The sequence below is a fragment of the Hoplias malabaricus genome, chromosome 1 (genome assembly GCF_029633855.1).
Source record: "Hoplias malabaricus isolate fHopMal1 chromosome 1, fHopMal1.hap1, whole genome shotgun sequence".
NCBI lineage: Eukaryota > Metazoa > Chordata > Actinopteri > Characiformes > Erythrinidae > Hoplias > Hoplias malabaricus.
In genome coordinates, this window is record NC_089800.1 from 22208921 (window position 1) to 22233848 (window position 24928).

Genomic DNA, 24928 nt, shown 5'->3' on the forward strand with positions numbered 1-24928 from the left:
GTTAAAGGCAGAGCTGTAATTTTCAGTTTTCAATGTGTTCAGCTCATCCGGTGTGGATGTTTCCATTAGCCATTATATGGTTCCTGCCTTTGTGTTCTGTTAGTTGTGCAGTGACTTGCCACATACTCCTGGTCTAATGAGTGGAACAGTGGTGCTCCATCTTTAATCTGTGTTATTCTTTGGCATCTGGGCGTCACAGTGGCGCAGCAGGTAGTGTCTCTGTCACAGCTCCGGGACCTGGAGGTTGTGGGTTCGAGTCCCACGATGGGTGACTGTCTGAGAGGAGTGTGGTGTGTTCTCCCTGTGTCTTGGTGGGTTTTCTCCGGGTGACTGTCTGTGAGGAGTGTGGTGTGTTCTCCCTGTGTCTGCATGGGTTTCCTCCGAGTGACTGTCTGTGAGGAGTGTGGTGTGTTCTCCCTGTGTCTGCGTGGGTTTCCTCCGGGTGACTGTCTGTGAGGAGTGTGGTGTGTTCTCCCTGTGTCCGCGTGGGTTTCCTCCGGGTGACTGTCTGTGAGGAGTGTGGTGTGTTCTCCCTGTGTCTGCGTGGGTTTCCTCCGGGTGACTGTCTGTGAGGAGTGTGGTGTGTTCTCCCTGTGTCTGCGTGGGTTTCCTCCAGGTGACTGTCTGTGAGGAGTGTGGTGTGTTCTCCCTGTGTCTGCGTGGGTTTCCTCCGGGTGCCCTGGTTTCCTCCTACGCTCCAAAAACACACGTTGGTAGGTGGATGGGAGACTCAAAAGTGTCCGTAGGTGTGAGTGTGTGAGTGAATGTGGGAGTGTGTCTCACCCTGTGAAGGACTGGCGCCCCCTCCAGGGTGTGTTCCCACCTTGCTCCCAATGATTCCAGGTAGGCTCTGGAGCCACTGCAACCCTGAACTGGAAAAGGGTTACAGACAATGATTGAATGAATTCTTTGGCATCTTTAATGCATTCAGTAGGTGTAAAAGGCTAAAAGCCCAAAGACAGAAAAAAATTAAAACTAAAGTAAACCCTTAGCCCTTGATTAATTTTTGTTATACAAAGCATATCAAAACCACATGCCACAGGTTAAGGGGAGAAAAGAAAAAAATTCCCCAAAAGAACAGAAAAAAGCAGACTTCCGCTTGTTGTGAACTTTATAATGTTAACAGAAGCAGAGTGTGTGTTTCACTCTCATGGAACTGATATATCAGACAGAAGTGCACTGCTCTGTGTTCCACTAACACACAACCACATAATTAATTAACTACGAAAATGATGGTGTGAAAAAGTGTACATGGTTGTATCCTATAGGTCCCACAATCAGAGAAAAAATAGTTTTGCTAAAAACCTGCTTTTAAGGGGTGTATGTGTCCTGGTGGTTAGGGAACTGGGCGCGCACCTGAAACCGTCCCACCGGGCCAGCAGGTCATGACTGAAGTGCCCTTGAGCAAGGCACCTAACCCCCAACTGCTCCTCGGCGCCCTGCCCACGGCTCTGGGCATGTGTACTTACTTCCCCTAATGTTCAATAATGTGTGTGTTAGTGTGTATTTTCAACATATTTTTCTTGTTTGCATGTTGAAAATAGTATATTTTTGTGTGTATTGTATTATTGACTGACAGTAGATTCCTGACGCACATTAGATTTTTACAGGTAAAATACCTAACCTTTAAACAAAGCACACAGAATGCAAATGACAATCCATTTAATTCCTGTATTGGATCATTCATTCATTGTCTGTAACCCTTATCCAGTTCAGGGCGGCGGTGGGTCCGGAGCCTAACCAGAATCATTGGGAGCAAGGCAGGAACACACCCTGGAGGGGGCGATAGTCCTTCACAGGGCGACACACACTCACTCGCTCTTTCACTCACATACTCACACCTACGGATACTTTTGAGTCTCCAATCCACCTACCAACGTGTGTTTTTGGAGCGTGGGAGGAGACCAAAGCACCCAGAGGAAACCCACGCAGACACAGGGAGAACACAATACACTCCTCACCAGACAGGACCTGGAGCTGTGCCAGAGACACTACCTCCTCCTACCTCCATATTTTTAACGGATATGAAATAGGATTTGATGGTGTGTGAGAGGGTATAATGGTGAGTGCAAGAAGGTTTAATTGTGAGTGTGAGTGGGTTTGCGTATGCGACAGGTAAGTTTAAAATTTGGCCTAATGACCTCTTATAGACAAAAATACTGCTGCACTCCATAAAACAGGAAAGCATAAGACTAAAACAGATAAGAATGAAGATGAAGTGAGAAAAGTATTGCCCACACACTGCTAAAAAATAAGCCCCTCAAATTCACATTTGACACGTTTTTATTTTGATTTTATAAAGTTGGCAGCCCTAATGACTATAAAAATATAGTCTCATCTCTATCACTATTCTCATCTCTGGTACCTCTGGTTCCAAGCACTATCAGAGCACTTATTCTTTCTTTAATGCACTTATTACTTCCTGGTATATTGCACTTAATGTAAGGTATTTTGTATAAATTGTGCTGTAGTTCGAATGTTAGATCCTCTTTTGTATGTCGCTTTGGATAAAAGCGTCTACCAAATGCATAAATGTAAATGTAAATGTAAAATATGTATATACTTAGTTCATAATTAAGTATTCCCTGGGCAATTTGAATTAAAAAAGTACTTCTGTGTTTATGAGAGTAGTTAAGTGCACGTGATTGACCCTTAACATGTGACTGATCAACAGAGAACAAAAAGTGCAACACATAAATAAAATAATAAAAAAACTTGGAGAAGTGAAGTGAAAATGCACATAAGCACATTGACAGTGTACTTTTTTTTTTTTAATAACACAGCAAGTTTCCTTCCGTGATTGAAATACAAAGAAACCTATGAGAGGATGTTTAGGCCAAATTTCAAACTTAACTTTCATACACACTATCAATCCTCTCACACACACTATCAAACCTCTCACACACCATCAAACCTCTCACACCCACCATCAAACCCTCTCACACACAACCCTTCAGTATGAGTTTGATAGAGAATGATTGAGACTTAATAATGTGTGTGAGAGGTAGATTTGATATTTGACCTAAACACCCTCTCATAGAGACGCACATATACAATACGCACAACCTCTACTTCTTTCAACTGTTCAGAAATGCAAAATAATATAATTTATTAAAAAATAATAAGAATATGAATCAATTTAGAGACTACTTATTACTAAACAGACTCTGATGAATATCTAAAGTGCATCATTTATGTATCTAATGCTTTGAATTGTTTTTAATGAATTGTGTTTATGTGATTTGGCAATTTTGACAAGAAAATGTATGTGTTGGTAGTTTAAGTGTGAATCTTAATTGTTTTTTATGCCCCTACACTTGTGAATTTTTTTTCAAGTCTCTATTTCTTTTTTGCTTGTGTTCATTATGCAAAAATAAATGTTGCGGAAGAGTGAAGCAAAACAGGAACAGAAGGCTTATGAGCGTAGGCGAGCAACTAAGTGTGTGTTCGTCTATGTGTGTGAGAGAGTGTGAGAGAGAGAGCGAGAGAGAGAGAGAGAGAGAGAGAGAGGGGGAGGAAGTATACGGAGGTTCACTTCACAGTTGTATGAACAAGGGACATTTTTCATCACATACTCATGCATGCATCAGCTTGGGAAAGAGCAGAGAAACTATTAGTGAGGAGAAAGGTTTAGAGTCAAAATGTTTACAAGAGCTGACTTTTATAAACTTGATTTACTGAATACAGTATATTTTTGGAGTTGACTTGTTTCTTGTCAAGGATCTTGGACAGGAGAGTGCTGGTCTTTTTTTTTAGTCTGATATGATCTTATACTAACGGAATCATGGAGAGGAACCCTTGGGTTACAGCGCTCGTTGTGTTGTTGAACTTAATGCTCTACATCTCAGGTACAGCAAGCTTCTAACTTTCATTATCATTTTACTTTATTCTACATTTTATACTAATTTTGTACACTCTTAAAAATAAAGGTGCTACAAAAGGTTCTTTGAGTGATGCCATAGAAGAACAACTGTTGGTTCCATAAAGAACCATTTTTCTTAAAGAAATGTGTGTGTGAAGAACCTTTACAAGATTTAAAAATCCATTACTCTTAAGTTTCTTTACCCATTTACACGTATCAGCAAATATAGTTCTTTATGGAACCAAAAGTGGTTCTTCTATGGCATTGCTCAAAGAACCTTTTGTAGCACCTTTGTTTTTAAGAGTGTTCACTGTACAAAAATAATGCTATATAGTCAAATGTTTGTGGAATTAATAGAGAAACAGGAATCCACTTGTATTTTGTTTATGTAAAAGCTAGTTAATGAAGAGTTTCTACAGATGAAAAATCTAAGCCATGTGACGTAACAATGGTGGTTCCCTATTTTGAAAGAGTCTAGCGTCATTTTCCACTATGCTCGCATGAACCATCTTTAGGGGAAAAACTGATAAGCTGTTGTTAAACTGTAAATTGCCATATTACAAATATAACACTGAACATATTTAGTAATGAAACAAAAAGATTATGCCTACTGTCTTATTACTCGGGGCAACTGTTGAAGTTTCAGTTTTCTGAAAACCTCAGTGGTAGGTTTATCTTGACTCTTAAATCTTATCAGCAAGAGCATTCAGTATGAATCTCAAAGTGAGTGAGTTCCTCAAATGTATATATATTAAAAATAGGCTGATTTGAGTTAGCAAGAGAAATCAGAAACTCCATTTCTTTATGGGAACTGAAAGCTCTGGGAAGTTTAGAAAAAAAATCCTCTACATAAAAACAAATGTTCTCTCTCCCAGACGTGATGATGAAACCACAAAATGTTATTGTACACATATGGGAGGGCAATGTGACTGTGACCTGGGATCCCCCTCAAGAATCTCCGGTGGGCAACTTCTATGTGGTGCAGTTGTCTGAGTAAGATGACGTTTAATATTTCTCTTCACTTATACATCAACATCAACTACATACCTTTGCCTTTTTATAATTATGAATTATGACAAAATTGACCTCATTGGGAGGAGAAATGTAAAAATGCTAATAAATGTAACTGTTCTTTTTTTCTAGCTACTCGGTTACTCCTAATGTCTGGCATAATGTGTCCAACTGCAATCAGCTCACAGGCACCACATGTAACATTGGCAAGCTTCCACCTGACTCTCAATTTCATGTCAAAATTGGAGTCATGCACAGAGGCAGCTATTCCTGGAGTATCAGAAGAATGATTAATATTAAGAGGAGTAAGTATTAAAGGTCTCTCACACCCAATTCTTTGAATCAGTGAAGTGCTGGTGTATATCTATCTAGTTTTTGTGTATTTTTTATTAATAGAATGTAGAAGTTTATTGCTTTCAGCTGTGATTAAGGCTGGGCCTGAATATGTGGATATTTGGATATTCGTTCCTTCAATTTTGGCCAAATGTTGTCCAAATCTAAAAACAGTGTTGTGCTCCTGGGTACCCCACACTTCACCTGTATTCAGGCTCAAAAACATAAGCCTTACTTACAATGAAGGGTGGTGATGCCACAGTTCATTTCGTCAGCTTGTACCTAGAAATAGATCAGCCCTGTGAAGCTCTGATTAACCCTTGCATACACTGGGTTAGGTGAAGATGTGACGTGAGCCAAAGCAGCATCAAATGGGGATTTTCTAAATGACAATACGACCCCCCTCCAAACCAAACATTTGAATATTCAGGAAACATCCCTGCCTAAGTTCTGAAGTCTTAAAAATGGTAGACAGCCCTAGCTGTGATTCTAAAACTCTGTTTCATGTTTTAGGTCAACTACTCCCACCCTCTTTCAGTTTGTTGTCCACTCCATTCTCTGTGGTTGTCAGAGTGCAGAGGAAAAATCTGGATAATATTTTTCCCTATGGCTTAGTATATACTGTCCATCTTTGGCCAGAAGGGAAAGAAAACCAGGTATGTTTCTCTCTCTCTCTCTCTCTCTCTCTCTCTCTCTCTCTCTCTCACACACACACACACACACATATATAATATACATGTGAATCCACTGTGGGATTTTATAGAAAAATAAGTTTAATTGTCTGTATTTCCTATTTAGACACAGTATGATGACGATGCTGATGAAAATGATGAGATGAAGTTCAGCTCACTACAGCCACTGCAGGTGTACTGTGTGCTTGTAGAGGTTAAGACTGAAAGTGGTGTCAGCAATACATCTCCAAAACAATGCATAAAACTACCAATTGGTAATCATATGTCATTTTTGTTGTTTGCATATTCTGACAGCTTGGCTGAAATAATAAAAAAAACTAATTCATTTTGTTTTCTATCTCCATTTTAGATATAACACTGATTATCTGCTTTGTTTTTCTTGGACTTCTGGGCTTTGCGTCTGTTCTGATATTCTTTGTATGTTGTTTCCTGAAACGTCCCAGGAAAATGCCTGCTGCTTTGGTGAGTTACCCCAGTGTTCATTTGGTTTCACCAGTACTAAAACTCAAAGAGCAAGCTAGTTTCATTACAAAAAAAAAAGGAACAGAGACCATCTGAGATGAAGCGATGCTCCTCTCTGAAGTAGTGCACTTCACTTTTCTTCGAAATTGAGTCAACTCCAGGAAATCAGGGGAATTTGTGTTTTCAAATGTGATTATAAGCTGATAAGCACTGTTTCCTCAGCTGTACAAGGCCAGTCTCTTTGTGAAGTGAAGAATATTTCTAAGATGTAATGGCAGTATGTGAAATTTAGTGCTATGTAAACAGAGAATATTGATATACACATTTGTTTGTGTGTGTGTGTGCCTTATCCAGAAACCTATTGTGAACAGATGGCAGCCCATGATTGTCGGATCTGTTCATGTAGAGACAGTTATAGAGAAAGGATGGCTACTCTTCACCAACAAAGAAGAAGTAAATATTCCGGTATCAGACGAGAAGACTGCATTTACTGAGAAGGAGAAAGACTGGAGAGAGAGCATGGACAGCGGAGTGAGCATGGAACAAATCAATTCCTCTATTAGTAACACAAGGACAGATGGACAAATCGGAGAGATACAAGAGGACAGTGGTTGTGGAAGTCTGAAAGGAACTGAGGGAAGTGGAAGCATCAGCAGAACCAAGGGAGAGCTCCAGTCTCTAGATGAGATTCATCATGGAGGTAAAAGTGAGGGACGGGAGGACAGCGGCTTGGGACTGAACCACCAGGGGGTGTCTAGTTCACTGGAGGGAGGAGAAAGTGGACTGCTGTCTGAAGTAATCTTTGGGGATGGATATCGGAGTCAGAGTCCTTCTAGTGTGGACATGAATAATGAGACGTGTGACATGGACATGGCTGCCCCATCAGGTGGCTATAGGTCTGGTCGAGTGGTGTGCATGTGTTCAGATAATGAGTACTGCATTTGGTGCAAATCTAAGAAACCTTTGATTGAAGACTGTCAATCGGTGGCAGCACTGCAAGCAAATTTTAGTCAAACAACATGTAACACTGTTGATGGTACCACTGCAAACTCTAATTACCAGATGAACAATCTTATCCGCACTGTGAATTTTTTAGGTATGGATAATACACAGTTAGTGTTCCCCCAGTCAGATGTTAGCACTGAGACTTGTGAGTTTCCCTTCCCCTGCCCTCTCCTTCTACAAAGTGTAGAGAATCAAGACTGCCTGATGGACACGATCTTTCACACCTGACGACACGAAACTGACTTTTTTGAAACTGACTGAGTCGCTTGTGGGTGGCAAAAAGAAAACAAATCTAGTTTCATGATTTCCATGCGTGCTAGGGTATTCCAGAATAACTCTTTACTTCCACTTTCCTGATTTAACATTCCAATGTACGAGTGTAAGAAAAGTACAGTGACAAAATGACCAAACCGCATGCGTTCTGTTCCCGCTAACGTTGTTGTGTTCCTGTGGAATGGGTACTAGGTAGTAAACTAAACCCTGTAGATTCACATTATTGCCACGAGTAACACTTTTATCTCCACAGAACTTAATTCAACGTGTACATTTGTCAGAAGAATCAGGTGTGGTACAGAATGTAGAACACTAAACTGTGTTTCATTCCCCTTCAGCACTTAATATATATCTTCAAGATTGTGCAAGAAATTAATAATGCAAAGAATTTAGTTAATGTTATCTTGCTGGAGATCAATACTAAATCTAAAGCCATTCATGTTTAAACTACTTGACTGAGTCTGTTGAAATTTTGCACATGCATGTATATATTATTTCACATGTTCCATATGACTCAAGCCTTCTATTAATTTATTGACATGTTGAAACTGTATTTCCTTCTAATAATTTACCAACAAATAAATATATAGTTTTTTAAGCTGTTTAATTTAAGGAGGTTTATTACTATCACCCTGAAGTCCAGTGCAGTACCATGGTGCAGCAGGTAGTGTCTCTGTCACAGCTGCAGGGGTCCTGGAGGTTGTGGGTTCGAGTCCCGCTCCGAGAAACTGTCTGTGAGGAGTGTGGTGTGTTCCCCCTGTGTCTGCGTGGGTTTCCTCCGGGTGTGGTGTGTTCTCTCTGTGTCTGCATGGGTTTCCTCTGGGTGACTGTCTGTGCGGAGTGTGGTGTGTTCCCCCTGTGTCTGTGTGGGTTTCCTCTTGGTGACTGTCTGTGAGGAGTGTGGTGTGTTCTCCCTGTGTCTGCGTGGGTTTCCTCCGGGTGTGGTGTGTTCTCTCTGTGTCTGCATGGGTTTCCTCTGGGTGACTGTCTGTGTGGAGTGTGGTGTGTTCCCCCTGTGTCTGTGTGGGTTTCCTCTTGGTGACTGTCTGGGAGGAGTGTGGTGTGTTCTCTCTGTGTCTGCGTGGGTTTCCTCCGGGTGACTGTCTATAAAAAATAAATATATAGTTTTTTTAAGCTGTTTAATTTAAGGAGGTTTATTACTATCACCCTGAAGTCCAGTGCAGTACCATGGTGCAGCAGGTAGTGTCTCTGTCACAGCTGCAGTGGTCCTGGAGGTTGTGGGTTCGAGTCCCGCTCCGAGAAACTGTCTGTGAGGAGTGTGGTGTGTTCCCCCTGTGTCTGCGTGGGTTTCCTAAGGGTGACTCTCTGTGAGGAGTGTGGTGTGTTCTCTCTGTGTCTGCGTGGGTTTCCTCCGGGTGACTGTCTGTGAGGAGTGTGGTGTGTTCTCCCTGTGTCTGCATGGGTTTCCTCAGGATGGCTGTCTGTGCGGAGTGTGGTGTGTTCCCCCTGTGTCTGTGTGGGTTTCCTCTTGGTGACTGTCTGGGAGGAGTGTGGTGTGTTCTCTCTGTGTCTGCGTGGGTTTCCTCCGGGTGACTGTCTATAAAAAATAAATATATAGTTTTTTTAAGCTGTTTAATTTAAGGAGGTTTATTACTATCACCCTGAAGTCCAGTGCAGTACCATGGTGCAGCAGGTAGTGTCTCTGTCACAGCTGCAGTGGTCCTGGAGGTTGTGGGTTCGAGTCCCGCTCCGAGAAACTGTCTGTGAGGAGTGTGGTGTGTTCCCCCTGTGTCTGCGTGGGTTTCCTAAGGGTGACTCTCTGTGAGGAGTGTGGTGTGTTCTCTCTGTGTCTGCGTGGGTTTCCTCCGGGTGACTGTCTGTGAGGAGTGTGGTGTGTTCTCCCTGTGTCTGCGTGGGTTTCCTCCGGGTGTGGTGTGTTCTCTCTGTGTCTGCATGGGTTTCCTCTGGGTGACTGTCTGTGCGGAGTGTGGTGTGTTCTCCCCATGTCTGTGTGGGTTTCCTCTTGGTGACTGTCTGGGAGGAGTGTGGTGTGTTCTCTCTGTGTCTGCGTGGGTTTCCTCCGGGTGACTGTCTATAAAAAATAAATATATAGTTTTTTTAAGCTGTTTAATTTAAGGAGGTTTATTACTATCACCCTGAAGTCCAGTGCAGTACCATGGTGCAGCAGGTAGTGTCTCTGTCACAGCTGCAGGGACCTGGAGGTTGTGGGTTTGAGTCCCGCTCTGAGTAACTGTCTGTGAGGAGTGTGGTGTGTTCTCCCTGTGTCTGCGTGGGTTTCCTCCGGGTGCTCTGGTTTCCTCCCACGCTCCAAAAACACACATTGGTAGGTGGTTTGGAGACTCAAAAGTGTCTGTGGGTGTGAGTGAATGTGTGAGTGTGTGTCGCCCTATGAAGGACTGGCGCCCCCTACAGGGTGTGTTCCTGCCTTGCGCCCAGTGATTCTGGGTAGGCTCCGGACCCACCGCAACACTGAACTGGATAAGGGTTACAGACAATGAATGAATGAATCCTGAAGTCCAGTAGCAAAGATGTGATTTAAATTTTTATACACAAATCATTTTCTGAGCTAAAGGTAGTTCAGATGAAAGGAATTTAACAAATTTGTGGTTAAGAAAGTAGGATAATTTAGGTAAGTAGCACTATTATAAAAATGAAATGAGTGGAATTTGAATGAATGCAAACTAGTTTCACCAACAGCAGTAACTTATACTTTGCATTTTTATGCAAATGAACATTCACAGAAACTTGAATGATATATGGGTAGAGTGTACCAATATTTCTGCATTTGTTTGAAATATGAGCGCTTCAATAGTTATGACTGAGAGAAAGCAAACAAAGAAAACTTGTCTAGTCCAGTTAAATTTATTTGTATAATGCTCTTACGACATTGACATTACGACATGATTTTTTCATGAAGCAGATTTACAGATATTGGATATTCCCAATTGGGAATGGAGAGCAGGTAACTGGTTTTAAAACAGGTGAGCAGAAGACCCTGACGGTATGTCTTCTATCTGAATCATTCTGGATTTGCAGTCATTAACTCTAAAGAGATCTTCAAACAACTGTGGGACGAAAGCTCAAGAAACTAGGCAAAAGTTAAAAAACAAAAAACTAAATAAAATCATCTTCTACACTATTTCAGAATATGGAATTTGTTTTTTTGTTTTTACAGAGTAAAAGCTGGTGGTGCTGGTGGTGATAGTTAAAATATATATATATATATATATATATATATATATATCTGCACTGCAAAGAAATTGGGTAAAGATTTAGTAGTGCTGAATGTGTAATCAGCACCATCATCTGGAAATGATGGCTATGTAAGCACCAAAGACAATAACCACTTCCTTTCAGCAACCACTCTTTATGGAGCCAGCCACGTGCTGTAGCCTAGATAACTAGATAAAATGACAATACAGTGATGATATGGTGACTGATTGGTTAATGACATGGATTTGCACATCAATCACAATTTTAATAAACATACAATGAAAAGGAACTTCATAGGCCCATACAAACCTTAACTGTGTGATAATAACTGTAATAATATCCCTCCTAAAACAGGGGTTCAGGGTTCTTTGTAAAAGCAGTATATTTTCTATATACACACTCATATACAATGTTGTGTTCTATATGCACTCTCAAAAAAAAAAAAAAAGAAAAAGGCTAAAAAAGAGTGACTAACTGGTTCTTGAATGGTTAAATGATAATTCAATGTGACATAAAACCAGTAAATGTCTAGAAATGTTCACTAGATTTCAAAGAAATTAAATTTACAGCTTCCAAGTTGTTTATCACACACTCTAATGTAATCACCCCAACATTTTTGCAGTGTGTTCCTTCGTTAGAGGAATCCTACGCAGCATTGTTGGAAAAGTCAACTCAATTTTAGTGTCCTTTGAATTTCCCCTACATGTCTTGGTTGAACAGTTTCATGTAATACGTGGGCTTTATATTACATCCACAAGAGAAGTTTTCCTTTCAGTGACAAATTTTATGTGAAACGTGAAGCTCAAAGAGAAGTTAAAAGTCATTCTCAGACTGGGAATTATGTGATGTAATCATGTTATTCTTAGTGACATAAATAAACTACTCAGAAATAGATAAGATTTCCCTGCAAAACTAGCACAATTATGGTATTTAATCCACCAATAACATCTGGACGTGTACTTTATGCTGGTTCACAATCACCAGATAAAATATTAATGACCAACACAGGTACTCACTCTGTCATAAACGGTAACCCACAAGTAATTGATAAACTATTACAAAATAACATATTTCTTTATGCATGCTATACTTTAAAGATTCTGAAGCTTATCATCGCTGACAAACTGATGCCAGGGGCTCTGTATGGGATGGAAATCAAGGATGATTCTAAGTGCCTGTAACTGAAGGGCCCTAAAAACAGAGAAGCGAGATGTGAGAATGTGAGCTGCTCAACGCAAACCCACAGTCCCTGTCTGCTGAACTCTGTAGAAAGTTCCCTCTGCCCACCCCTCCCCAAAACCCCACACCCATTGTCGGACAGCGGCTGGAAAGCCCATCATTAAATCCCTAAATGAAGCCCAAATATGTCCAGCGGTGCCCCGCTTATAAACTGGAAATTTACTCTCATACAAACAAGATTGATCAAGTCCAGTTACATTCCAAATGTGATGTTACATTAGACAAAATTACACCTAAAAAATAACGTAATGGTTACTCTTATTACAAGCTTTGTCTGTGGTATTATTTCACAGTAGATTTGATCATTTTGTTTTATTATTCTTTTAACAGTGTGACTCATTTATTGTGCATCTGTGCATGTAAGTACATCTGAATAATAAAAATGATAGCAATAGAAACAAAAAAATTAAATAAAAAAATAAACAACAATTAAGCTAGGTAAAGGACAAAATTTAATCAGGATGTTGTTTTCAAGAGTAAAGCCCCAAGGTATATCAATAACCAACCAAACAAACAAACAAACAAACAAAAAACACATATAAATAAACTATTCTGTCCCCATTGCTTGAATGGGCAAAATACATTTTTAGTTCATTACACCATTCAAAATGCTATATTTACTGAACAGGTGAGGTATGTCAACTGTTTAGGAGCTGTTTAGAGGAATGTTGCCCACAGTTTAAAAGAAAAACACAGCTTTGGAGTTTCTGTGGCTTCAATGAAGCATCTATTTTCAGTTCTAACATAAATAAGCTTAGTCATACAAGGCTGGTGTTGGTTTCCAAAGATCGCCCACATATTCTCACACATTTATTCTGCCTCATTAACTCTACAGTTTGAGGGACCTAGTGATTAAAATGTATGTTGATTTAGAAAACATCTATTTTTACTTTAAAATCTTCTGTTTTAGATTAAATTGCTACAAAACACACACATGCAGTGTTCATTAAGCCACTGAAATGGCCCCCATCCAGAGTGTTCCTTGCCTTGTACCATATACTCTTAAAATTAACACATTTTTAAAAACAATAAAAGAGCCACAGTTTGGTTACCATAACAACGTAATAGTGGACATACCCTGTACAGTGTTCATCGCTAAAATCTATGTTTTTACTAATGAAATATCTTGACCCAAATTATTTTATGGACCTCTATTTCTTATTCTAAATCTACAAGCCTATAACACAGGCACTGGGAACATTTGAGCCACCAGTAAAAGTAACTGAATGAGTGACTGTTTATCTAAGCATAGCTCACTTTACAGCATGTATCTTCAGTGCACACTAACATGTATAAGATTAGTCATGTGAGGTTAGTATTTCCAAACACCTCCCACAGGTTCTCAAACGTCCTTCTGCCTCAGTGTCTGAACAATGTGTGTTTGAGTGACCCCCTGATTAAAATGTTATTTTCCAGTTTAGAAAAACATACCTTTTTAAATCTTTAAACATACCCATGTTAATGAGTAAATGATTGCTAACACAAACAATGTTCATCTGATGGATTGTTACCCATTCTGCATCAAGTGAATGATGATTCAGCATGGAATGTATTTTATTTAATTTTTATTACAAATATTTACCAATGAAAAATTAAATATAACATCATTAACACCAGGTCACACAGCTCTAGAGACCTGGGGGTTGTGTGTTTGTGCCCTGCTGTGGGTGACTGTGGGGAGTTTGGTGTGTTCTCCCTGTGTCTACATGGGTTTCCTCCGGGTGCCCTGTTTCCTCCCACGGTCTGTAACTTTTATCCAGTTCAGGGTTGCGGTGGGTCCAGTGCGGTGGGAAGGCGCAAGGTGGAAACACATCCTGGAGCACCAGTCCTTCACAGTGCGACTCACACATTCACATCTACGGACACTTATTTTGAGTCAACTATCCACCTACCACACACCTCACCGACAGTTACCCGGCATAGGACTCGAACCCACAACCTCCAGGACCCTGGCGCTGTGTGACTGCAACACAATCTGCTGCACCAGTGCAACACAATCTAAGTACATTCAAAATGCATATGCACATTATTGCCTGTCAATAGCCTGTCATGTTTTTACCAATGACATTTTTCTCACACAAACAAAAGTTTGAAGCAAAAATCAGAATGTAATTTTAAGCTTCTTTGATGTAACTATGCAGAAAGGAGAAATGTGGGTTTACATGTTTGACGTGAGTATGTGACCTTTTAAATACACTGTGGTTTTAAGTTGACATTTTTGTTATCATTTATTTAATGCTGCCTATCTAGAGCTTGCAGGAAACTACATAAAAGAAGAGTAGAGACATATGGACACCCAGAAGTGGGCTGTATAAACGGCTTGATTTACCTCAGTTGCTATTTTGCAGCTTTACACTGCTGAAAGGAAACCACCACAGGCCTGAAACCGAGCACAACAGCTCAAAAACCAACAGTCGTGGTGCCCTACATCCTGTCACAGCAGCAAATCACTTTTCTTTTTTTTTTCTCATGTGTGTCTATATAGTTTAGAGTAACATTATTTTTTCACATTTGTCTTCTGAAAGAATATTGAGAAAATATAATACCTTTCCAAGAAAAAAAAAACACTGTAAAAACAAAATATGAAAAGAACAATTACCCGAAGGCATTTGATAATGGCAAACAATTTAAATTCCATTTTTAAGTTTTAAATGAATCATAATAACTCTCATAAATCTCAAAAAAGGTTTGACCTTTTGGGTTTTTGTGTATGACTTCATGAATACTAAACTTCATCTTAGTTATGAATCATAAAACATTCCCTTCTTTTCTAGAAAGGCAAAAATGAGCTATCCAAAACAAAGCTATTCATTTTCAGATAAATAAATACAGTGTTATCAAGAAGGAGTGGCTGAAGTTCACATTTGATTCATGTCTGAACTGTGTGGTGTTATTTCTTGTCCACAATCCTACTGATGGAGAAAGGAGGTGAAGATTTCTTAAGGCCAATGTTCCTGCAAAAAAGTACATAATTTCATTTTACAGTTCTTCAGTGGTCAAGCATACCACAGGACCACCACAGAGCAAGTATTAATTGTGCTGTAAATCATTCTTAGCACTGCAGTGTTAATGACATTGTGGTGGTGTGTTAGTGTGTGTTACACTAACATGAGTGGATCAGAAATAGCAGTGCGGATGTTTTAAACACTATGCCCACTTACTGGCCACTGTATTAGACACACACAGCTTGCTGGTCCACTGTGTACATGCAAATTAATACACTCATCTGTTGCTGCGCAATCATCCTTTACCAAGTAAGTACGTGTCTGCTTCTTATCAGTGGTCGCAGAGCACTACACACCACATGCCGTGGGATATTTTTGGTTGGTGGTGTATTCTCAGTCCATCACTGACTCAAAGATGTTTAAAACGATAGCAGTCTGTATGCTGTATCTGATCCAGTCATATTATTCATTCATTATCTGTAACCCTTATCCAGTTCAGGGATCCAGAGCCTACCTGGAATCATTGGGCGCAAGGTGGGAATACACCCTGGATGGGTCGCCAGTCCTTCACAGGGCAAGACAGACATAGACACACATTCACTCACACCTACGGACACTTTTGGGTTGTCAATCCACCTACCAACGTGTGTTTTTGGACTGTTGGAGGAAACCGGAGCACCCGGAGGAAACCCACGCAGACACGGGGAGAACACACCACACTCCTCACAGACAGTCACCCGGAGGAAACCCACGCAGACACGGGGAGAACACACCACACTCCTCACAGACAGTCACCCGGAGGAAACCCACGCAGACACAGGGAGAACACACCACACTCCTCACAGACAGTCACCCAGAGGAATCCCACACAGACACAGGGAGAACACACCACACTCCTCACAGACAGTCACCCAGAGCGGGAATCGAACCCACAACCTCCAGGTCCCTGGAGCTGTGTGACTGCAACAACTACCTGCTGCGCCACCGTGCCGCCCCATCCACTCCTATTAGCATAAGAAAAACTAACATGCCATCACCAAGTCAGTGTCACTGTAGAGCACTGCAGAGAACGATCCACCACTCAATATCTGCTCTGCTGTGGTCCTGTGGGGGCCCTGACTAATTGATGAATTGATGTCATGTTTTTTTCTGACAGACTGGTTTTGATCTCTTTATTTCTCAAATTAGAAAGCTTGCTGTAGAAAAATGTCAAAGCTACACAGCCACTTGTACAATCTATTGGCAATCTTGATCAGTTTATTCTACTTTTATTCATATTTGAATGTTATCATCCTTATATGAAACGATTCTTGACTTTACAAAGCTTTGCACAGCTTGTAAATACGGCTAACAGTCACTTAGCGACAGATGCGGCATAACATTTCTATTTTTAATGTGTCTGTTTATGTATCACCTAGACATAACGTTAAAGCCACTTCCTTGTTTGAGAGCGAGGCCGCCACACCTCTATCCAGGTTTAAGACAAAAATGTGGAGAACTTTTCCATAGTCATACGCCATACAGCCCACTGCCCCAGTAGCTAGCTACATAGGTCTCATACATTGTAGAGGTGCTGACCAATGTAGGCTCCAATGTGCAACGTTGTTTTTGTAAGGCCTCTTGGAGGATGAGAAGAAACTACAGCATTAGTGCCTAGTTGGACAAAGTGGGAACATCTACACTGCAGTTGGAAGCATGGTTGGTAAGAGATTATCTAGACCATGGTTTCTTAAATCTTTATTAGAGTCTGCTAAAATGGTTAGTAAAATTGCATGTTGGGCCACTTGAGGCTCTCATCACCAGTGGAACACAGCTATGCTGAAAGCTGAGTTTCTAATTTAAAGATTCAGAAACTAGTAGTGCCATTTATATCCTCTCAAAGAATAAAAATTCCAAACAGGAAGATACAAATATGGATGTAGGTTAAAGGAACAATCTGTCATACTGACATCCAGCGTTTAAAATGGGAACTACAATACAGTTTCAAACCAGTGGAGAGATCTATCTGCCTCTTCCCTCTCCTCCTCAGACACGAAGCTCGACCTGGTTACCCGTTTGAGGAAAACTGAACATACACCAACAAGCAAGAGACGTTATCTATTTTCTTTTCCACCATTAATGTCTGTTTAACAGTCTTCTTGATGTTATTCTTCAGCTTCTTACTGAATACTCCTTTCCACTTTGAACATACAGCTATGTAAAGGATGAGATAGCGCTAGGTTTAAAACAAATCTAGTTTTAAGACACTTCTTATCTCCTATTTTATCCATTTAAAACACACAAGCAGGTGAACATCTGGTCCCTAAAACATCTACCTACTAGTGGAACACTTATATTTGAGGTGTATTATCAAGCTTAAATACTTCCTCCTCATATGGGTGAATATGCAAGTCTTTACAAACAAAAGTCTTCTTTAATTTGTTTAAAACACACACACTCTCCACAGAAAAACACACACTAATCTGCCTCAGATCTCAGTTCCTTTAAAACAAAGTATGGGATTTACAGGTTCCAATCTTACTGTTATTCACCTTCTTCATATAAAACACACAGTTCTTACACCTTTCAGTCATCGCTATGCCTCACGTTCTTTAAATAAAACACACAAACTATGGCATTAACTCCTTTAATCCAAACTCTGGATCTGTTTTGTAGATTTGCTGTTTCTAAGCTGCCTCCATTTTTCTGGTCTCTGGTCGTGGAGATTTCTAGAAGGGCACTGAGGATTTTGGGTCCTTTATCTCTGTTCAGAGGTTTATCTCTGTTCACTTGGTCACTTTGTGGATGCAAGAGGCTATATATTGGGCAGCACAGTGGCTTAGTGGTTAGCACGTTTGCCTCTCAGCGCTGGGATCTTGGGTTAAAGTCCCATCTGGGTGGAGTTTCCATGTTCTCCCCGTGTCTGCGTGGGTTTCCTCCCACAGTCCAAAAACATGGAAGGTAGGTGAATTGGCTTCTGTCTAATAACTGTCCTGGTGTGTGAGTGAATGAGTGTGTATGTGAATGCATGTCTGTATGTGTGAGTGAATGTGTGTGCCCAGATATGGATATGTGCTGCCCAATATATAGCCCGATGCAGTCCTCCAGGTGGACGGTCGTTCCTGGTCGAGAGGACGCTGTGTGCGTTTGGCTGCCGCTTCTCGCCAGTGTGTGGATTGAGTGTTCTGAGCATTCTGAGCAGTGTGGATTGTAAAGCGTCCTTGGATATCTAAAAAAGCACTATATAAGTGTAATGATAGATAGATATGTTTGTGGACCTAGCAGCGGTGGGTTGGGACTCTAATGTGATTGGACAGAGGGGGGACCGCTCCAAACTGGGCATCCTCAAAGAGAATATACTGCTTCAGCTCTGCTCTCAGGGAGGCCAGTGTGATCTAGGGTCACACTGTAAATATATTACAGATTACTCCTTTAATATAAGAAGTCACACATTACTTACTTGAGGATTTGATCTTTTGCTGAAGGCCCTTTAAAAGGAGACAAATAATCTGATTATTATTTTACACAAATCACTCATGCTAATGAATCATGGTTTTAATGGTAAGATAAAGACATACGCTTCCTCTTGCAGCGGCGTTTGAGCTTCTTCCAGCATATCTGTAGCACACAGACCAGCAAAAACACCCCAAGAATGCCGAACGCTATTGCTATTCCAATCGACACTGACAAAGATCTGGCATCTGAAGACAAAACCACCATATCATTCTGAGGTCAGTGTGAACTTCAGCACAGTCATAGCAGTACCAGAGCAGTTCTCCCTTATATTCAGCCTCCTGTGTGTATACTGTGAGCATCTCTTCTGAAATTAACTCATTTGTTGAATTTCACATTGAAAAATCAATATAGATCACAAAAACAGAACATATTGCTTAAAAAACTTACATATTTTTAAATTGTTTAACTAAATTAATCAAGAATGCAGAATAAATATCCATATTTTAGTTTATTCCTGGTAAAGGATGTGCTAATGCAAAAATAAAACATGTTCATTCTGTCAAAAAAGGAGTATTCACTGCCAAAAGATTACAGATTTCCTGCTCTTTATATTTGAGTGTATGAGGATATCTCCAATTCCCCTAAAATCTAAATTAAATGTTTTTCAGCCCAGATTCAGATTCATGTCACAGTCTAATATCGAATGGAAATCTTTTAAAAGTGTGTTAGTTCTTATTTATTTATTTATTTATGGGTGTTTTTAATTAGCCTTGTTCTATGAGATAATGCTAAATTCTGTTTATTTTCTCTTACCCATTAGACTTTTTCCCGTGTGTGAATTCCTGTTGTCCTTGACTCACGTTATAATCCGTTTTATGTTTAAAAAGATAAACTCCTATGATATTCCCTCAAGAGATATCAAGAGATCCCTCACTTCTCTGTGCAGACCGTGACTATGACGGAAGATAACTCGCTGTGTTCTGAAGTTGTCTGTCTTCATTCTTGAAATGTTTTACTTTGGCTGGTACACCCTGCCTTCTTTTGCTTTATTTACAGCCTTGTCTTCATAAATATAGACACCATTTTAGCCCACAGCATATAGTAATTGCTTCACTTAAACACATATTCCTCCAGGACTTTCAAGATGCTTTTTATAGGCCTCACCATTCACAGTTTGGCATCTTATCAAGCCCTTTAGCATTAAACGCTGACGTGGACGTAAGGAAGGTATTTCCTGTTGTTACAGATGATTGCACTTCATCTCTTGAACAATTTTAGCAGAAGAATGGTTTTATGTCACATTTCTTTTTCATTCACAAACGAGTTTTACTTGTGAATCCAGTGTTTGCTTTAAAACAAAACTAGAATTTTACTGCCATCTACTGTTTAAATATTAAACTGAAATATAACTGAAGCAACATAGCAAACACAAAAATATTAATGACATAAGCCTAAAGTTTATAAACCAAGCCACTTTCAGTTGCACACAGAACAACGGGAGCATAAAGTGCATAACTATGTTGTTGACACAGCAGCAGCTCCCCCACTCTTTACCTGTTTCCACCCTGAAACTCTGAGGGTTTCAGGTGACAGTCTTTTGTGTCCTAGAAGAGAGGATAACGGCTGTAATGCATTCTCTGTATCGGGGCTTTACAAAACAACAGTAAATCTGACTGACATCTAATTTAATGCATTTCATTTTTGATGTGTTTCAAAATCCAGAAAGTGCTGAATGAAGGATTATGAAGAAATGTATATTTGTAAATATAACATTTATGTTGTCCATGATAGAAGAGGTTTGTTCCCGCAATCTTTTTTGTCAAGTTCTGTAGCTCACATAAGGATATTAGACACTTTGAGTTCATTAAATTTCCCTTTGTCTCATTCTGTCCATCCTTAATTGCTGCCATACTTTTTGATTTATACAAAAATACCAGACAAACTGTAGGAAATCTGTATTTAAAGATGTACACTAAAGCAAAGTAAAAAACATGAAATACGTTACTCTAAAATACATTTTAAGAGAAAATATTTTTCATTCTAGGTTGGTACAGTGGTGCAGCAGGTAGTGTCTCTGTCACAGCTCCAGGGTCCTGGAGGTTGTGGGTTCGAGTCCCGCTCCAGGTGACTGTCTGTGGGGAGTGTGGTGTGTTCTCCCTGTGTCTGCCTGGGTTTCCTCCAGGTGACTGTCTGTGAGGAGTGTGGTGTGTTCTCCCTGTGTCTGCGTGGGTTTCCTCCGGGTGACTGTCTGTGAGGGGTGTGGTGTGTTCTCTCTGTGTCTGCGTGGGTTTCCTCCGGGTGACTGTCTGTGAGGGGTGTGGTGTGTTCTCTCTGTGTCTGCGTGGGTTTCCTCCGGGTGACTGTCTGTGAGGAGTGTGGTGTGTTCTCCCTGTGTCTGCGTGGGTTTCCTCCGGGTGACTGTCTGTGAGGGGTGTGGTGTGTTCTCCCTGTGTCTGCGTGGGTTTCCTCCGGGTGATTGTCTGTGAGGTGTGTGATGTGTTCTCCTCATGTCTGCGTGGGTTTCCTCCAGGTGCTCCGGCTTCCTTCCACGCTCCAAAAACACACGTTGTTAGGTGGATTGGCGACTCAAAAATGTCCGTAAGTGTGAGTGTGTGTCACCCTGGAAAGGACCCACCACCACCCTGAACTGGATGAACGCTTACAGACAATGAATGATTTAATTAATTTTTCATTCTTTTTCTCCTACTCCTTATAAACCACACACACACACACAAATAACAACTGTGTGGCAGGAGACCTTCAGGAAAATGACACACAGTGACACACAGTGATGTCAGGGCTGTTAGACTCCTAAACTGAGATGACACTTACTTTGATCTAAGTTTTGATAATATTACCACCATTTTACAGGTTGTTTGATGATGCTGACATGATTTTAAATGCTAGCTCATATCAAGACAAGACACATTTACTGGAAAGGCTTTTGAAGGTGTAAAGAAATCCATTACACATTCTTATTATTTATTATTCTTGACAGCTCTCGAGGAACCCTGTGAGGCTCAGCTGAGAGGTTTTTGTGATTTTAAATATATAATGAAATGTAACTAAAATATAGTGACCCTTATGTCTCATTAATAAGTTTATTATTATTAAATTTATTATAAAAAAAATCCTGACAGAATCTTTGCATTCTGTTTTTGTGCATGTGTCGCTTTTAATCCATTAATGTCCTCCCACTGTTCTTCAAATATTTATTTTCGTGGGCAGATCTCCATATATCAAAGACAGGTATCTTAAATAAAAGCTCTATGCTGTAGATATTAGCACCGTCACCATCATTTTCGTAGTCTTAGTGAGTGAGTGATTTATTTGTCTCATAATTTATGCCCAATGTTCACACGGGTAACATACAGAACAAGCTCGTGGATAAAGCAGTCAGTAAATTCTGTTTTGTGTCAGTTGGTCATTTGCTAGTACAGACCACCCTGAATACAGAGATCAGCAGGAATTACCCAGAGTGGAGGAGGGAGCTGACGTAGTGAAACAGTCGAGTCGAGTTTACTTCCGTCTCCTGAAGTAAATGAAAACTAAGTTTGTCCGATGCGGAAGTGACGTGAATTCGCGGGTTATATATAGGGCTGAGAGGAGGAGTTTGGGCGGGGTCCTACTCCCAAAATTATGCTATTACATAACTTCAATAAAATTAATTTGAATTGAATTTAAAGTAAATTTAAAGTAAATGTTAAAATATTTAACATTAATATGCGTTTGTGGCAAATGAGGTACAAATATTTAATTCAACTGCAAAATGGAGCAAAAAATACGGGTGGTAACAACACTTACAAGATTTTATAAAATATACGATCACTTCTCTCTATGTGCAGTGCGTCTGTGTGTGCAGCCTCAGACCCATGTTTGCTGTATGATCAGAGTGTGTGTATTTGACTGCAGTCCAGACCGGTCTCTCATGGTGCATCACAAAGACAAATATAAGAAAATGGTCACTATGAACTGTTGAGCCGCTAAAGTCCTGTATAGAGCATAAATAGGCATAAAGTCCACCTGTAAAACATGAATATTTTGACACAGAACTTGCATAAACTTATAGTATAGTATACATCAAAAACAAGGTTCTTCATTTTTACCATATACACTTTATGGCTTATACTTCTGACAGCGTACATAGAAACACACACACACACACACACACACACAAACACACACACACACACACACACACACACACACACACACACACACACACACACAGCCCATCACAATTTTTCTTGTTCCTCATCCACTCTGTACCAGGAAATAATACTGATTATTTCCTGAAGGTTTTTCCTTGTATTCTGTTTTTGTAACTGACATCTGAGAAAACAACCATTCTGAGTTACAAAAAAAAAAAAAATTCAAAGCTGTTTCCCCCTTTTCCCTTAGATTTCCTTATATCCGGTTTCACTGTCACCTACATGTGGCAATGACGGTAAATAAGGGAGGGGGTGTATGTTTAAATAGCAGGGATACCTTTCAGCCAAGGCAAACAGACAGAGTACTGACTCCCATGAAAGCTACATAGCAAACGTAACAGAGTAGAAGTGTGGAAAAGAGGAAGAGGAACAACATCAATCAAGTCTTTGTAAGTAGTGAATTTAATAAAAATGAAGCAATGTATTAGTCACATTCAAATGGAGAAATAAGGCTGTTTTTAACAGTTCTCGTCATTGGTGAATCTTTATGCGAATCAGAAATGTCTGCAGAGTTTGTTCTGCTCTCAGAGTTCATTGTTATTTGCTCATTCAGAAACGTGGCAATTCCTTTCAGATTATTTTCTTGCTTTTCTTGCTGTTCTGATGTTGAATCAAGATACAATAAGACAGCATGGCCTAAATGTTCATTTCTAGAAAACATTGTGTAGTGGGGAACACAGTGGTGCCCTCTTCCCTTTGCCAAGCATTATATCTAATAATAGGCCTGTTAAATATTATGTTTAACATTTAACATTAACATTATGTTAAACTCTATGGCTGATGGCTATGGCTGATATAATGTAAAAAAACAATGAATCTCAGTTTTATAAAAACTGCGTTCACGTTTCCTCTGACATACATGGGGTTGATTGCAAACATGTGGGAATCTTCTGCCATTCCTAAATGAAAATTGATTTTGTTGCCGCTGTGATTTTGTTGGGGCAGAGCAGCACTTTACTGCAGCATGTGTCCAGGACATTTGGGTGTAATTATTCTCCTGCTAACGACAATAACATTAAAAAAACACATTGTCCTTAGCTAAGAAGCTGCTTCTATTGACCTTGGAATGTATCATAGTTGGTTAATAGTTTGTGCAGGAAATAACAGAAATAGTCACACTATTTACATTATTTGCAATTCACCTTTTACAAAACCACTACTGATTTTGCTCTTTTATCCAACCCTTCCACAATCCTGGAACAATCTGAGAAAGTAGCCATTTGCCAAATATGCAAATTCATATGAATCCTGTTATGGCCTGTTCATTGACCATGTTTCAAAAGAATAATCAGTGGGATCCATTAAATCAGCCATCAACACCTCTAAATGGCCACACAATGCACTAAGGGGTCATGGCATTTCTCTGTGTATTTTATCCAAAGGACTTCTGCAGAGCAGCAATGCGATCATAGCTCCGAAATGATTTCTTTAAGACTATGTCTGAATAAGTGGTCACTGAAATTAATCTAGATTCTTTATTTACACCGACTAGCCACAACATTATGAACACTTCATATTATACTCAATGTCCATTCTCTCAGTTTCATTGACCACACATAATCACTTTTGTAGTTCTGCAGTTACAAACCGCAGTCCATTTGTTGCTCTGCATACCGTGTCTGCCTGTTTTTCACCATTCAGAACCCCATTAGAACTGGCATTATTTAGCTGATGGATCATTCTCAGCTCAGCAGTAACACTACCCAGGTCAGCCATATTACTGTTACTACTCCAGGGCAATAGAAGAAGCATGTCCTTAGATGAATGCTAGGGATGTGTCTGCAATGCCAGGCTTATTTTCTCCCTGCTTTCCTAGGGACAACATTGCAGGCAATGTGGATGAGGTGCAACGGACTGACTAGGGTCAGAGGCAGGATGCAGACTAATCTGCTTCATTGCATTTTGTATTTCAGATGAACACTACATCTCACCAAAATCTTGCTTGTGAAGGACTGAGCCCTTCTGGGATGCTCCCTTTAATCCCAGTCATGACACTCACCTGTTTCCAACTCACCTGTTCACCCGTGGAATGTTCCAAACAGTTTTTTGAGCATTCCTCAATTTTCCCAGTCTTTTGTTGCCCCTGGCCCAACTCTTTTGGATCGTGTTGCAGGCCTCAAATTCAAAAAAATCAATAAAGCTGATCCGTTTGAACATTAAACATCGTGTCTCTGTAGTGTATCCAATTGAATGTAGGTGGAAAAAGATTTGCAAATCATCGTATTCTGTTTTTATTTATGTTTTACATAATGTCCCAACTTCATT

General features: G+C 40.1%; 1 protein-coding gene and 1 long non-coding RNA gene across 2 annotated transcripts; one reads left to right on the top strand and one right to left on the bottom strand.

Moving 5' to 3' along the window:
• Positions 1–3566: 3566 nt before the first annotated feature.
• il10ra (interleukin 10 receptor, alpha) lies at positions 3567–8234 on the top strand. Its single transcript, XM_066683362.1, has 7 exons — positions 3567–3848; positions 4738–4855; positions 5006–5178; positions 5720–5862; positions 6005–6152; positions 6248–6360; positions 6715–8234. Exons 1-7 carry the CDS (start codon positions 3785–3787, stop codon positions 7591–7593), a joined length of 1638 nt encoding a protein of 545 aa, XP_066539459.1. The 5' UTR covers positions 3567–3784; the 3' UTR covers positions 7594–8234.
• A 5455-nt stretch (positions 8235–13689) lies between these two features.
• Positions 13690–19397, bottom strand: LOC136688873 (uncharacterized). The gene is made up of 4 exons (XR_010801609.1): positions 19266–19397; positions 18575–18697; positions 18457–18484; positions 13690–15026 (listed from the first exon to the last, which is right to left on the bottom strand). It is a non-coding gene; the product is annotated as an uncharacterized lncRNA (long non-coding RNA).
• Between the last annotated feature and the right edge of the window lie 5531 nt (positions 19398–24928).